This window comes from Pieris rapae, chromosome Z, assembly GCF_905147795.1.
Source record: "Pieris rapae chromosome Z, ilPieRapa1.1, whole genome shotgun sequence".
NCBI classification, from domain to species: Eukaryota; Metazoa; Arthropoda; class Insecta; order Lepidoptera; family Pieridae; genus Pieris; species Pieris rapae.
The window spans coordinates 3,020,236-3,034,695 of NC_059534.1; the positions used below are offsets into that span (position 1 = coordinate 3,020,236).

A 14,460-nucleotide genomic window follows, 5' to 3' on the forward strand; every position below is an offset into this window, starting at 1 on the left:
AGGGCGGGGCAAATCACAAAAACATGTACAACTTACCTCATGTTGCTCAAGAACTTGAGAAGAACTTAAGAAGAACTTTGAGATTTTGTACCAAGAAATCCCAAGGCATCAGCGCTACGTACCTGGAAAGAACTACAATGTCTGGTATTGCTCTTGGATGTCGCAGAGCACCTGCGTAGTCCTTCACAACCAGTTACCAAGCGGTCTAGAACTTTTCTTCTATTGCGCAATCCTTCTATCTCTTCCTGGACATTATTGTTAAGAGGTTCTGGGTATTTTAATTTCTGAGTTCAGCGTAAGAATGTCAGCATCGTGATGTTGACATGCGTTGATCTTCCTTTCGTATTACATTCTTACTTCATTTTATATGGAAATTTTATAACGAAAAATCCGACTTTAGGATTCTTTTGTTTTCTTCAAGATTGCTCTCAAATTTTATTAGGCGTTAAATTTTTGCTATGACTTTGATATCGCTTACTCTATTTCTATGTCGGTGTAATGCGGCTATTAAAATATGTTTAAAACCATGTTAGTAAGTACATTGTTATCGATTCCATTACAATATATACTCTGTGATAATCAGTAAACGACCAAATGTCTTCAAATGATTTATGAATTTATGAATTAAGACAGTATTTTGTAAAGACACAAATCGTAGAACAAACACAAAAAGGATATATATATATAAATACAAAATATTAAATAAAAGTCTTTTAAAATTAGTCTCAAACCTGATAAACCAATTCAAATTTATATCCAATCTTATCTTTGATCATATGTCTGAATCATACAATAGTGCTTTTGGTCACATAAACCCAATTCAATCAATTCATGATTAGGTATTTCACAACATTGAAGCAATCAATTTATCCTCTTCTACACATTCAAAACTTTACAGCATTATCTTAAGTAAACAAGCTATACCTATAAAATTATCTCTTATCATTTGGTTGATATTGTTTTACATATATATAGATACGATTTCTGTTTGTGGCATATTAGATATTAAACATGCCGTGCTTAAAGGTGCTTACAAATTTGCCAAACAGTAAAATTCCTAAAGATTTTGTCACTAAAATTGTGCCCGTGCTCTCCAAAACTGTGAGGAAGCCAGAACAAGTAAGTATTTGCCAACGTTCATATATAAAATTTACATACTAAAATGCGAGCAATTGCAAGAATGTTCACTACGAAATAATAATTTAGTTTTGTGTATAATTTCGACACTATTCCCTTTACCAGATATACATCTCTTTTTCATACTTTTATTATGAAATAATATACATTATCAAAATAGTTTTAGTCGTAAGTGGCATACTGCGTATACGATATTAAGTACCGGGGAATATGCAACTTCCATAATAACAATTAAAAATTCCAGCGTTACTGACCCTGATTAATTTATATGCGTGTTCGATGTATTTGTGTCAATATCAGTAGCACTGTTGCAACCTTGGGATCGCGCGGTACAAAAAACTCATTATTGATATCGCGATTATTGTAGGTATTGTATTGGAAAATACATAGTAGTGACCCTGCTATAATCTTTTTGTTAACACTGTGATGAAATGTGACAAAAAGCTTCAGTTAAAACCGTGTTAAACAGAACTTTTATGTAATCGAAATTAAAAAATAATGGTTGGACCGGCTGGACATTTTTCTAACGTTAGATAATCAATCTGTTTATATAATTATGCTATGTAAAATATATTAATTAATATAATGTACATCGCCAAGATATACGATATAACGATGTAACTGCCAAATTCGATGAACGTAAGTTATTAGGTGTTGGCCCAGTGGCTTCAGCGTGCGACCATGAGGTCGTAGGTTCGTCCTCCGGCTGTGCACCAACTTTCTTTCTATGTGCGCATTTAACATTTGCTCGAACGGTGAAGGAAAACATCGTGAGGAAACCGACATGTCTTGAACCCACAAAGTCGACGACGTGTGTCAGGCACTATAGGCTGATCATGTCTATGAGATTTAAAAATGATCATGAAAACGATACAGAAATATGAGGCCAAGACCTAAAGAGGTTGCAGCGCCACTGATTTATTATTTTAAGTTATAAGGAATCGGAAGTATTTATAAAGTGTAAGAATGAAAACGAAAACCAAATTAATAGTTACACAATCGTACGTAGTTGTGTATAGAAATACTTATGTTTATTGTAAAATAAGTAAATTAGTAATCTAAGATACGCAAGGGCCGGAGCATATCTTTTTTAATATAGTGGGTTCTCCAAGTACAAAATTCTGCAGGTTTTCCTTATCAAAAAGATATCATTTCTGTCACGATAGTGTGCAGAAAGTCCATTTTTAAAATGTCTTAAATTGTCTTCAGAATTTCATAGTCGTCATATCCGGAGAATGTCCCTTGTCGTTCGGTGGAGTATCAACGGAATATGGGGCAGTGGCATCGATAGAATCGATCGGACATTTGGGGCCTGATGATAACAAAGTCATAACTAAAGAAGTAACCGCTTTTATTAACAAAGAGCTGGGTATAAAACCGGATAAGTATGTGATATTTTCATTACTTTTGTTGAATACTAAGCAATATTTTAAAATTTTATCTCCTCACACAATTGGTTTTGTAAGTGACTTTATTACGAAGGAATTCGATACTCTTGCTAACTGATTTTCTCGCTTTACAGGAAACATAAAGCACCTACTACCAATCCTATATTTGTTGATGCGATTAATTCAATATTGATATTTCGTCCCTGAAACCTCTTCCTAAAAATCATGGAGCCATACAGTGAATAATTTATATTTTTTTCAGCTTCTTCCTCACGTTTTATGACCTCGCAGCTTACAACGTCGCTAGGAACGGGGAGACTATTGGTTAAATGGATTTCGAAATAAAACAAATTATTTATTACGATCTTATTTTATTCTCATACATTAATTACTACATATGAGTAATACTCAGCAATTTATTTGATTAAAATCTCATTTATCATTTGGACTAAACTATTATCGCCCGAAGCCAATAATGTAATGGATTAGAGATTATTGAATTTCAGATAGAAACTAATCTGAGATTGTGGATTTTCAGCAGGTAACAGTCAATCGATCTCTTATCTGCATCCCAATAACCAAACCCTACAAAGACAATCCATTTTTTGGCGACGGATATAATGCAACCTTTTTCCTCTTTGTCGTTCCATTTGACCGAGTTTACACGTTGTTAATCAATGTAAACCAAATAAACTAAATAAAACCTATGCACATTGTTCCACCCGTCAAACAAACTAAAAATTTAAGATAGGATATTGGTCTGTACCAATATCCTATCTTAAATTTTTCTATCTAAACGGTTTTAGAAAGATATATGACAGATGGTCAAATGGATTGAGATAGGTTATTGGGTTTGGGCGTTAATACATATATAATAGTTTAGTCATTCAACATTTTACTACTTTGTAAATATTATATTCAAGATAGATAAGAGATGATTCTTACATTGAATAAGCAACAGAAGCTTTAAATTATAAAAACGAAGGTGTAGCTGGAAGCAAGGTTATATTGGTTCAGCCCTTTGTTAGTTTAAGTTTAATTTTTTTTCTTACAGCTAATCCATATAAATTAATGAATTATTCCCGTTTTTTGATAACAATTGAATAACTTTAATGTCTGATGAAATTAAAGTAATTCAAGCCAGCAACTCTTATAATTTAATAGAAGCCAGGTCACGAGACAGTAACTTTGCTAATACTAAACTTAAGGATAATTTAAATTTACTTAAGTTTTCTTTTTTGAAAAATACGGTAATCACCCATTGTGCAAATAAAAATACTGAAGTTTCTAATTAATACCCTACGAGAAAAAACTACAAAATCGGCCGATCTTCTAAAATCAACTACTAAATCTGCCCAGGATATTGGGCATAATACCGTCATAAGTGGGACTCTAACAAGTAGAAATCATGGGTTTTGAGAACATAATTACTAAATTACTGTGTGTGTCGGCTATGTGTTGGTGTTACTACACCTTCATCATCAGTGGAACTTTGCATAGGTAACAACTTAATTATTTTACCAACTTTATCTTTAAATTTTATTTTATCGCTAAGGTCTTCATTCGAATCAATTTTTCGAAGTGTATTGTTTATTTTATTTTCAATTAAAGCGCCATTATATGAATTATCATGTTGTACTTTTAGTTCATTGACTATTTTACTTTTCTGTTCTAAATTATTCTGAGCTCCTGAAGTTTGTAAGTCATCATTAAGAACCCGGTTATGCTGTAAGTTACTCAAATTTTTGTTTGACTTGATTGATCTCCATGACTCGAGATTTTTACCCACCATTTCGTACATTGGTTTTGTATTCGGAAGTATTTCTTGAAGAATTTCGTAACACGGTACGCATATTTGCTCCAAGAAACTGACCTGTAGATAAAGGATGGTAATTTTCAAATCAGATTTGGATTTCATACTGCATATTTTAACGGTTACTTGAATTGATTTAAATTACCTTTGTCGGTTTGGCCCGACATAGGTATGATTCTATGATAGAAATTTACTTCTAAGCCACGCGTACCGTTTCGACAAAATCATACCTGACTAGTTGCTTGCTCTTCAGGTTTGTATCTATCCATCATAGGCATAGGTATTTTTCCAGCCGCCCTTTCCTTATCACCTTGTTCGTAAAACTCTTCAAATATTACTTGCACAGTTTTTATTTGAATATCCCAAGGTTTTGTAGATGCGGAGAGATCAGCAGCTGTCATTGATATTGCCATTGCTAGTTTACTGGAATAGACAATTGTACATTTTTTAATTAATATTGTATTTAAAATATATAACCCGGTAGACCGAGGCTGCGTTTGTGGGATGGAGTTGTCAAGGACCTCGAAACAATAGGGCAACAAACAACAATAGATCGCGATGGCGAAGTGTAATTGAGGAGGCTAAGGCCCACAAGGGACTGTATAACCATTGATGATGATGATGATGTATTTAAAATATAGGAATAAATAAATATTAAAAGGGCTTAAATTTGGGATACATACTGGTATCTGCAGACATAAGGCTCAAAATAAGTAATTTAAAAAAATCTAGATCCCAAAATTTGAACAATCGACAAACATAAATGCTAAAAACTGCAATTGAAAATAATAATACCAATTATCCGGATCATTCCAGTTAAATTGTTGAACTGTGTCTACTTCTAATATTGATTTCATTTTCTTCATATTTGGGAAGAATGCTGCTAAATCCGTTGCTAATATACAATGTTCAATATCTTTTAAAATGTCACGACATTCTTCGTGTGCCATATGAGCAAATATATCGTGACCATTCTGAAAGAGATTATAAATAATAAGCATAAACGGTATCCGATAATTATAAATTTATGTAAAGGAGAATACAAAACTTGTAGGATTAGACTATTGTGTATGACCCGACCTCGATGTTTTTTTTTTCATTTTGCGAGGAGAATGAAATGGTTCTGTTTGAATTGCAAATTCTTATTTATATACTTGATGCACGTAATACAGATTCTTATATGTATGCTTTATAAATTTATGAAAAAAGATTTAAACAAAAACTTTACCTGATATAAAATCTTCACAGTGATATTGAAGTGATGGTGCTCTAGAGGAGACGTGCTATACATAGTAGCTAAAGGTGATGCCGTTTCATTAAGATATTTATTAGTATAGCCACGATGATCCAAATCATGACATAAACTAGCCACAAATAGAGCCTGTCGCTGTAATCAACGTTTAGTTATTAAGATGTGGGTATAATTCAAAATGTTTACAGAAATAGTACCTATTGCATATAATATATCAGCAAAGAGCTTAGTAATAAGAACGTCGAGCAACGATAGGATTTTTTTGTCTATATTTTCCCGGAGGGTCGCGTAACATGAAGTAAACACAAGTTAATATCAATATTCTATTTAATTTACAAGTACACTTACCATTTTGTTATCGAATCGATTTTCATTATCATTTTTCAACATAACATACATAGCATGAGCAACAGACCATCCATGATCAAAGTTATGATATGGCACCTGTCTATAATTTATTTTCACGGTAAGTATAAATCTTATTACAGATAATCTATCGAAATTTGATAAATCAAATAAGTCATCAAACATTGTTATAGCAGCTTTGCATTTTTGGATGTCATCAAACATGTAAGGATCCAGATAAAAATTATCCATATTGATATTAAATGTCTCAATATCCTTATGGATTTCGTAAACTTCACGTTCTTTGCAAGTGTTATGATAGCTTATCACTTCCAGAACAACTTCATACTTTAGTTTTTGTTTTAATATGTCATGATAAAGTTTAGCGTGTTGCAACGCTAGTCCAAAAAACGTGGAAAAGCGTTCAAATGCCAATTCGTCCTTTTTGTCGAATGTACCATTGTTTCTCTTGTTTATCATTTGAACAACGCCCATCACTTTACCTTGAACCTTAATAGGCATGCAAAGAATGTTTTTTGTTTTATATCCAGTTAGTTCATCAACCTCACTGAAATAATAAATTATAATTAAATGCTCACTTTCTTAATTAAATAAATTTTTATACATTTAAGGATTCTGTTCCTATTATTTTTTTCTAAGTTTAACCATTAGTCTAGCGCTAATGTTAGGGCTTATAAAGATTATGAAATATGACGCCAAATTTGAATGGTCAAAATGTTAGAATAACGTTAGCATCACAACTTTCATCTAAGTGCTAATAAAATTCAATAACGATTTTATGTTCAAAAGCTCTAATAATACACATATATAGAAACATTCGCAACAGCACCTGTTAAATCTTGGATCCGAGTAGGCATCAGCTATGTTAAGATTTTTACCCGTCACAGCCACATGGCCAGCAATTCCTTTCTTTAGGGGCAGTCTTATATCTTGAACTTTGCCATTATCTCTCAGTTCACATGGTTCATTGTCAATGTCAAATAGTGGTGGTATTAGTTCTGAGTTTTTATTATCAACAAGAAACAGAGACGCCCGATCTGCCTTAACCAATTTTTGAACAAATTCTAAAACCCTCTTCATTACGTCATCTAAGGATTCGATTTCTTCAAATATCGATCTGAAATTTTAAGATTATCTCATTACTATTCAGAATTAAAATATATAAAGAGTAACTAAAGTAATAGGTAGATATTATGATAGTGAATCAGTGTTTTGTATACATAATATGATTTAATCATTTACAATTCAGTCAACAATGCGTATTTGTCGATCGTTCACTTTTTACTACGGGTGCCGGTATAAAAGAGGCTTTAAGAATTGATCGGCTCGAATTCACGTTCAGATGAAGTCTCAGCAATAAGCAAAATCTGTAAACTTATACATAACTTATGGATGAAATAACTTACTTCACAGACTGTAGTAAAAATCCGTACATATCATATTCCCGGTTCTTTGTCCAATACAAATTACAATAGTGCAGTGCTAGACTGTTCCAAGTAATAAAGTTTGAGCATAGTTTCTCTTCTGCTTCGTCAAAAGCATTGGATCTCCAGAGTTCTACTATATAAGTAGTCTGTCCAGACTCATTCAAAATCGGTTGATACATCACGTGCTTTAGCTTCTGAAAAGAATTTACGACAATGCTAATTAACATCTTTGGTATCAGGGGTTTCTTTGAGAAAACTGACATTGGTGTATACACTGTATTTTTAATCTTCTTCTACATTACCTTAGCGTGATATATGATAATGATAAAACCGAGTTACCGTATTTGTTAATGATTTGTCCATGACTGTGGATAACCGAAGGATTGCACCAGTTTTAGCGACTTGCAGGACGTTCTCTGTATATTCTGCCTCTGTCTGGCGTAATGTATTCTAAAGAAGAAGTTAGATATTTTAATTCGAAATGTATAATTTTTTTTTTTCGCATAAATTCCACAGTAAGTTAATATAAATTTGAACCTGCGTGTAAAGAAAATGTTTTGAGAAACAATTCAGTAAAAGAACAGGAATAAATTAACAATTCATTACATATTTATAAAAGACATCCCTGTGAAATACTCTTAATAATATTACCACCTATATATATATATATATTTTTTTTTTTTTTGTTAATTCTCCTTTCAAACACCAATTTTACCTGATTATCAATCACATAGTATTGAACGACGGCCGGGTCATCGGGAAACAGTTTGTATAATCCAATCGCGCCAGCACTCAATGCCGTGCCAACAGAAATGAGTATTTCCTTTATTGCAGATTCCTCATCCTTAACATTGTCAAATGATTTTATAGTGTTCTGAAATAGCATCGACTCATGTACTATTAAGAGACAAATTCGTAATATATAAACTTTAGATTACAATGCAAGATATTCACAATTGTTATGCCTCGTACGAACATGTAATTGTTATTCGCCAATGTATCGGGTTTTAGCCATACAATACAATTTATGATGACATTTTTCACCTTGCCAAAGAGGAAATATTAGGGTGTGAGGAAGTATTTTACGAAGCGGAAAGATTTTGACTTTATCGTACAGTAGTAGTTATTATAATAAGATACTTAAATTTTCTGTTTCATATATTTTGTTTAAAAATGTAATCTGTCTTGGCATTGTATACTGTCTATGTTGTTTCTTTTATATTATGTATATGTGTAGCTTTAATTAAGTTATAGATAAATAATTAAATGAAATAATAACCTCCAAGTTAAATTATGTTAACACATGTTGATGAGACACTAGTACTTTAATTACGGTGCAATTAGACTTATTTTTATCAATAAGGGGAGTGGAATCTATACGATTTATTTGAAATATATACGGAAAACTTAATCGGCGTAATATAAAATACGTTTTGTTGACTTTTATATTTATTATTGTATTTCAAATGAACCGCGTCTCTCATTAAGTTAAGGGAGACGGCTAGCCATAAATATTCAGTACATCTGCCCGAGTTCTATAAAAAAATACTATTATTTTATATAGTTATGTTAGCTGTTAAGGAAATACTGTATGAACAATCTTGAAACGTATTTCCCTAAAGTTGAATTATACCCAATATCTAGGAAATTATAACAAAAAAACTGACTATACGACTTAAAATATATTAATATTGATTATTTTTGTTAGCAACCGAGACTATAATAAAATCAATCTCATCGCCATTTAAGCTTTGTTCAGATAGTCTTTATTCTCGTAATAAGAGGCCATAGTAGACCCCAGTACCTACAACGAAATATTTTCGCGATAAGCGTGACCCAAATTAATTTAGAAAATGTCGCGTGAATATTAGAAAAATTAATATGATAATTTTATATAGTATGACATGTTTAATTTTTTTATAAGAAAACCAGTCGGTGACCAAATATTAAATGGAAGGCAAGAGCAAAGACAAGTGAGAGAAATGAACATCCAAAGAAATTTACTGATTTGTAGAACAGGTACGTAGAATAGAATACTCATAACATACTCTATCGATCTATGTCAGAAGACAACACGACAATAAAACCTTGCTAAACAAATAGGTTAAAATTATTATATATATGTCACAGCTTAGCTTAATAAGCCGTTCAATTAACAGGCAAGCCGTTTAACTAGCGGCCTGAAGGGTATTCAGACGTAGAGTTTGTTACTACATTTAATTAACTGATACTTAGCTCATTCGTACGATAGAGAGTTTATATGGCAGAAATAAAAAAACATGAAACATATGACATTAAAATCTTTTTTTTTAATTGAAATGCTAAATGCACATTAGCATTTTAATCTACAAAGCGGTAAAAATTTGAGAAACAATAAAAAAAATTATTATTATATACATTATTATTGTCACCCCACGTTTGTTTATTTTTTTCACCCATTAGATAAAAAATCAAATCAGTCGATTGAACTAAAGAACCCTTTCTCTATGTAGAATTAAGTTTCAGCTTTGTTTTTTTTTTTGGGGACCCGCTTCATCCTCATCAGGCATGCAATCAAGCAGATATGTGACTGAGTGGCTAAGCAGCAGGGGAGTGTCGAAATCTTTCTAAAAAGGGACAAGGGTCTCCCGCCGGGCCCGGGCGACAACTACTCGGAAATATTATCATAACATTAAGCTGTTTAAGAGGTATTTATTTAATTGCTTCTTACCTATGGTTCTTGTTTTTGGTTTATAATGTTAAATATATGAATAAGAAATATGTATTAACTTACCAAAAACTTTTCTTTATTCCCCACTTCATTATTGTCGTCGTTTGAGGATGTCTATAAAAATATATTGTATATAATTTCATGTACAAGAGCAGGAAAGTAGCGATTTTAAATATCATATTATTGTACATATTTACTATAGATACTTTTTCATAGTGTTAGTATATTGGTCTAATACAAACAAATAATGGAAAATATTTAATCACTGAAAAGATATTAATGAACTGTTTAGCACTAATACTAATTAAAATGTGTTATTAATAGTGATTTTCGCTTCTTTATTATCTGAAAAGAAATTATATAATTATTTGTTTATATAAATCGTATGTGGCGAACACTCACAGTGTTACTGATGGTTTTCCTGCTAAGCCACTGCTGCAGTTCTTCAACAGTCACAAATTCCATAATATATTTTTCTAAATTCTTCTTGTTATTATCAAAGTAATCTTTTATTGTCACTGCTTTTCTTTTCCGATAGTCTAAAATATTAAATTAATTAACCGTATTTGTATAACGGTTGATAAATACGTCAATTCAATTTTCTTTCATTAGGACTCTTAGGTAAATAATGCCATATACGCAGAACTAATTATTTTTCAAACAAACAAAAATATCTTTATTCATATAGGTAGTACGCTTATGAACGTAAAAAAAATTAATTAATTGTAAATTTACATTTACTACCAGCTCGCAAGTCAAGGGCGTAGAGCGGACAAGAAGAACTGGCAAGAAACTTTCCGCCACTCTTTTCAATCGCCAATTTCGTCTATTCAATAAATGTTCACTTTCACATATATACTATGTTAATTTATAATGCGATAAACAAAACTATTACTGATTAGGAGGTTAATTAGAGAGCGACCAAAACATACTTACTTTGTCTTGTTTTTATCCCACGTTGGGGTCTTACGGGTGGCAGCCTCTGATCATCTTCTAAGGTCCCAGATTTAATTGACGATTTATTACCTGGAAATTTTGGCCATTGATTAAATTGTTTATCTGTAGTTAGTTCAAAATATGATTAAACTTTCACACTTCATCTTCATAGAGCTAAAATACTTGAAAGTGACTTGGTACTTTGTTTTGATAATACAATTATGTATGCACGGTAATTGGGATTTTCTAGCATATATTTACCTACGTCTCCATTTTTCGCTAAGGCTGGTAAATGAAAAGGTCGCGCGTTCTGTAATGACAAAGAAAACAATAGAAATTTAGTTTATGCAGTTTTCGAAACGTGTTAGAATGTATTAGCAAAATTTTTGCAGCATTGTCAGTAATGTACGTGACGCAATTTGAATATAAATTATCATTACTTCAGCTTAAATAATATACAAAACGATTACGGACTAATTTCAGTACCTTAGCTAAGTGATTCACAAGCGCGAAGTGTTTACGATAATACTAAATGCAATATCATCAAAAAAACCGCAGATTTTAAAGCTTTAAATTAAAAAAAAGACAAATTATTATTGTATAATACAGAAACGGGCCGTCCCCCTTAACAGTAGAAAAAAGATTTATTTTGATAGTAATCTGTACAAAACATTAATTTAAAAAGCCGAAAATAATCATTAATTTATCAAAAAATCGGTGATTAAAAATTTTGATTTTCATACTTCCGTCACGTGACACAAAACAATCACAGTAATTATATATATATATATATATATATATATATATATATATAATAGCCCATTAGACTGACTGCACCGTACACATTTACACAGAAAAAAAAACCAAAGTAAAACTAGCAAATAATTAAAAACTTAAACATAAATCTGTATTTCATGAACTAGTTCTTTGAAATAAGTGTAGAGTTTCTCAAGTAAATAATAAGTTTTGCAAATTATTGTTACATATAGAATTGTGTATAAAACATTCGCAAAATGATACCATAAACCTATAATGTATAGAACGAGGATTCATAAGTTGTTATCGATTTATTGAGTACTTTATTGTGATTGGACGTTATTACTGTCATATACTTTAAAGCTGCAATGGAAATTTAACAGACATCATACAACGTTGAAGGAATGGTACTTTTACTTTTACCATGATACCGGTTACCATGGTACCATTTTATACATAGCAGAAACATCTTAGCTAATGAATAAGTTTAAGGAATAAAATATTATGTCACTATCTGGTCAATATGTTCTTAAGCCTTCTATGTACAATACAATATAAAAGATTTGAAAATAAATGGTGACTGTCACCAGTGTTATACTCGAAACAGAATTAATTTAAGCGTACAGCCAACCAGGCTCCAGAAGATAAACCACTCCATATATGGAAATTGTATTCGTAACAAATGCCCAAGCGAAATTAGACAAATATTACTAAATAAATTTAAAAAAGTAAACGTAAATTAATCAATAAAGCTTTTTATAAATATGACGAATATTTAGATGATCCTAATTCTGCTGATTGATTTGCTCCAGTTCAAACAATTTGTATATAAAAATTAATATAAACAAAACTTAGCGAGAGGCGAACAGTTTCTTGCCAGTTCTTCTTGCCCGCTCTACGCCCTATACTAGCGAACTGGTACTTTATGTAAATTTTGGAATTAATTTAACTTCTTTTCCGATGTTGATAAGTTTAGTTGTTTACCTATATGAATTAAATAATTTTGACTTTGACTAAGGTGAATTATATATAGGAATTAATGTAATTTTCTTCATATTATTAAATTTAGTATGTAATAAACATTTGTAATTACTAGATATAACCGTTTCCATACTATTCATATCTTACATCTGTAACGGTGGAATTGTCAACAATACTTTCTAAGCCAATGATTTGATCAGTAAATACATTAATTATTTAAAGTTAAAGATAATGCTGTCAAAATAACATTGAGTCCAATTTCTTTAATTAAAAACACGCTAAGCTAATCAATTATAAATAAGAAAATTAAAGAATATCTAGATAAATATTGAAATGTACCTTTCTCGTTGCATCATCAGAACTGGCTCCTGAATCTCCTGGCATCAGGTGGCCGGACATAATTAACTCGGCATAGGATGTGATTTTCTCTGAAACTAACTATTATCTCTGTACCGATGTCTGTTCGTACTTGTATATGTATGTATATGTTTTTAGCGACAAATAAAATGAAAGAAGCGGGACAGTAATACTGTTTATATCATATTATCATAAGTATAACATTTCCGCCCGTGCATGATTGTGGTTTTGCTTATGAACAAAGGGCAAACCGGCAGACTAGCTAGATTTTAAGTGATACCGCCGATCATGAATCTACATGCCAGAGGAGTGGTATGTGTGTTTGTTGACCCCAAGTCGAAATAGTTCGGAAGAAGTTGATTAAAAGTAGTACTAACAAATAAAACAGCACCAACAACCAAAAGTCGCTCCAAAGGATCAGCATTGAATTTGAATAAACAAAAATTTACTACATTATTTTCACTGGGCAAAGCCGTTAAAACTAGCTTATTTTCGTATAAATACTGGTGATATTCCCAAGCATAAAGGTCATAAAAGATTCCTTAAGCTTTAGTGATAAGTTTTAGCTATAGTAAATTTTCTAATTGTTAACTGTTGAGTGATTAATCTTAATCACTTTACTTTCGTTTATCTAACACTGTAACTGAACTTGGTACCAAAATAGAACAACAAATTAATTCGAAACAACAAGTACATCTCATATTGAATCTTGGGAGACTCTATGTAAAATGTTTGAATTATGTTGTTTTCTAAGTACACTACTAAAAAAACAAAAATGTTTAAAATGTACTTACTTGATGAAAGTCCTTTTAAATGATAAATACTGCGCACTACACAAAAATGCAAATACTGCGATTCAAACTAAGTTAACTCGTTGGTACTCTTAATAAATATATTTTAAATCGCACATACAATCGCTCGCATAATAAGCACACAACTGATAAGAAACATATATTATGTTTTGCTTATTAGCATGATAACGCATTACTCACCCGTGTGCGAGTTAACTTCACTGTAAAGCGTCTGTCCAAATAATAACGCCTAACCGTAGTGCCTCAGAACAATAAGCAATTATGCACCAAATTTGGATGATTAATGTATAGAACAATATTAACTTTGCTATATATATTCATGGCTTAGAATTAGGTGACGTCAAATGATGAAGGTTGTTCGATTTTTGGACAGGCTGAATTGATGTACTTATGCTATTAACAGTTTAATTGTATTACCACCTTAATCATAAAACTATTTAACTAAAGTTCAAGGTTGGATCGGTGTGAAAGATATTATTTAACTTACGAAATTATACTGAGCTATATAAAAAGCTTAGATACTAA

At 31.4% G+C, this 14,460-nt stretch overlaps 2 protein-coding genes across 4 annotated transcripts; one reads left to right on the plus strand and one right to left on the minus strand.

Annotated features, from left to right (window-relative positions):
* Positions 1-967: 967 nt before the first annotated feature.
* LOC111003327 (MIF-like protein mif-2) lies at positions 968-2,886 on the plus strand. Its single transcript, XM_022273769.2, has 3 exons — positions 968-1,119; positions 2,347-2,522; positions 2,788-2,886. The coding sequence occupies exons 1-3, from the start codon at positions 1,012-1,014 to the stop codon at positions 2,852-2,854; spliced, it is 351 nt and encodes a 116-aa protein (XP_022129461.1). The 5' UTR covers positions 968-1,011; the 3' UTR covers positions 2,855-2,886.
* Positions 2,880-14,159, minus strand: LOC111003325 (probable 3',5'-cyclic phosphodiesterase pde-5). 3 transcript variants are annotated; one of them, XM_022273768.2, is made up of 15 exons: positions 13,918-14,159; positions 13,106-13,204; positions 11,291-11,339; positions 11,030-11,119; positions 10,496-10,632; positions 10,157-10,207; positions 8,099-8,257; positions 7,723-7,833; positions 7,363-7,574; positions 6,786-7,073; positions 5,939-6,503; positions 5,567-5,725; positions 5,134-5,312; positions 4,569-4,761; positions 2,880-4,398 (listed from the first exon to the last, which is right to left on the minus strand). In XM_022273768.2, exons 2-15 carry the CDS (start codon positions 13,163-13,165, stop codon positions 3,961-3,963), a joined length of 2,691 nt encoding a protein of 896 aa, XP_022129460.1. In that variant the 5' UTR covers positions 13,166-13,204; positions 13,918-14,159; the 3' UTR covers positions 2,880-3,960. The 3 variants fall into 3 exon arrangements, with proteins under 3 accessions (XP_022129460.1, XP_022129459.1, XP_022129458.1); XM_022273767.2 differs by having other exon boundaries at positions 7,363-7,577; positions 13,106-13,200; positions 13,918-14,158; XM_022273766.2 differs by having other exon boundaries at positions 7,363-7,577; positions 13,918-14,158.
* Between the last annotated feature and the right edge of the window lie 301 nt (positions 14,160-14,460).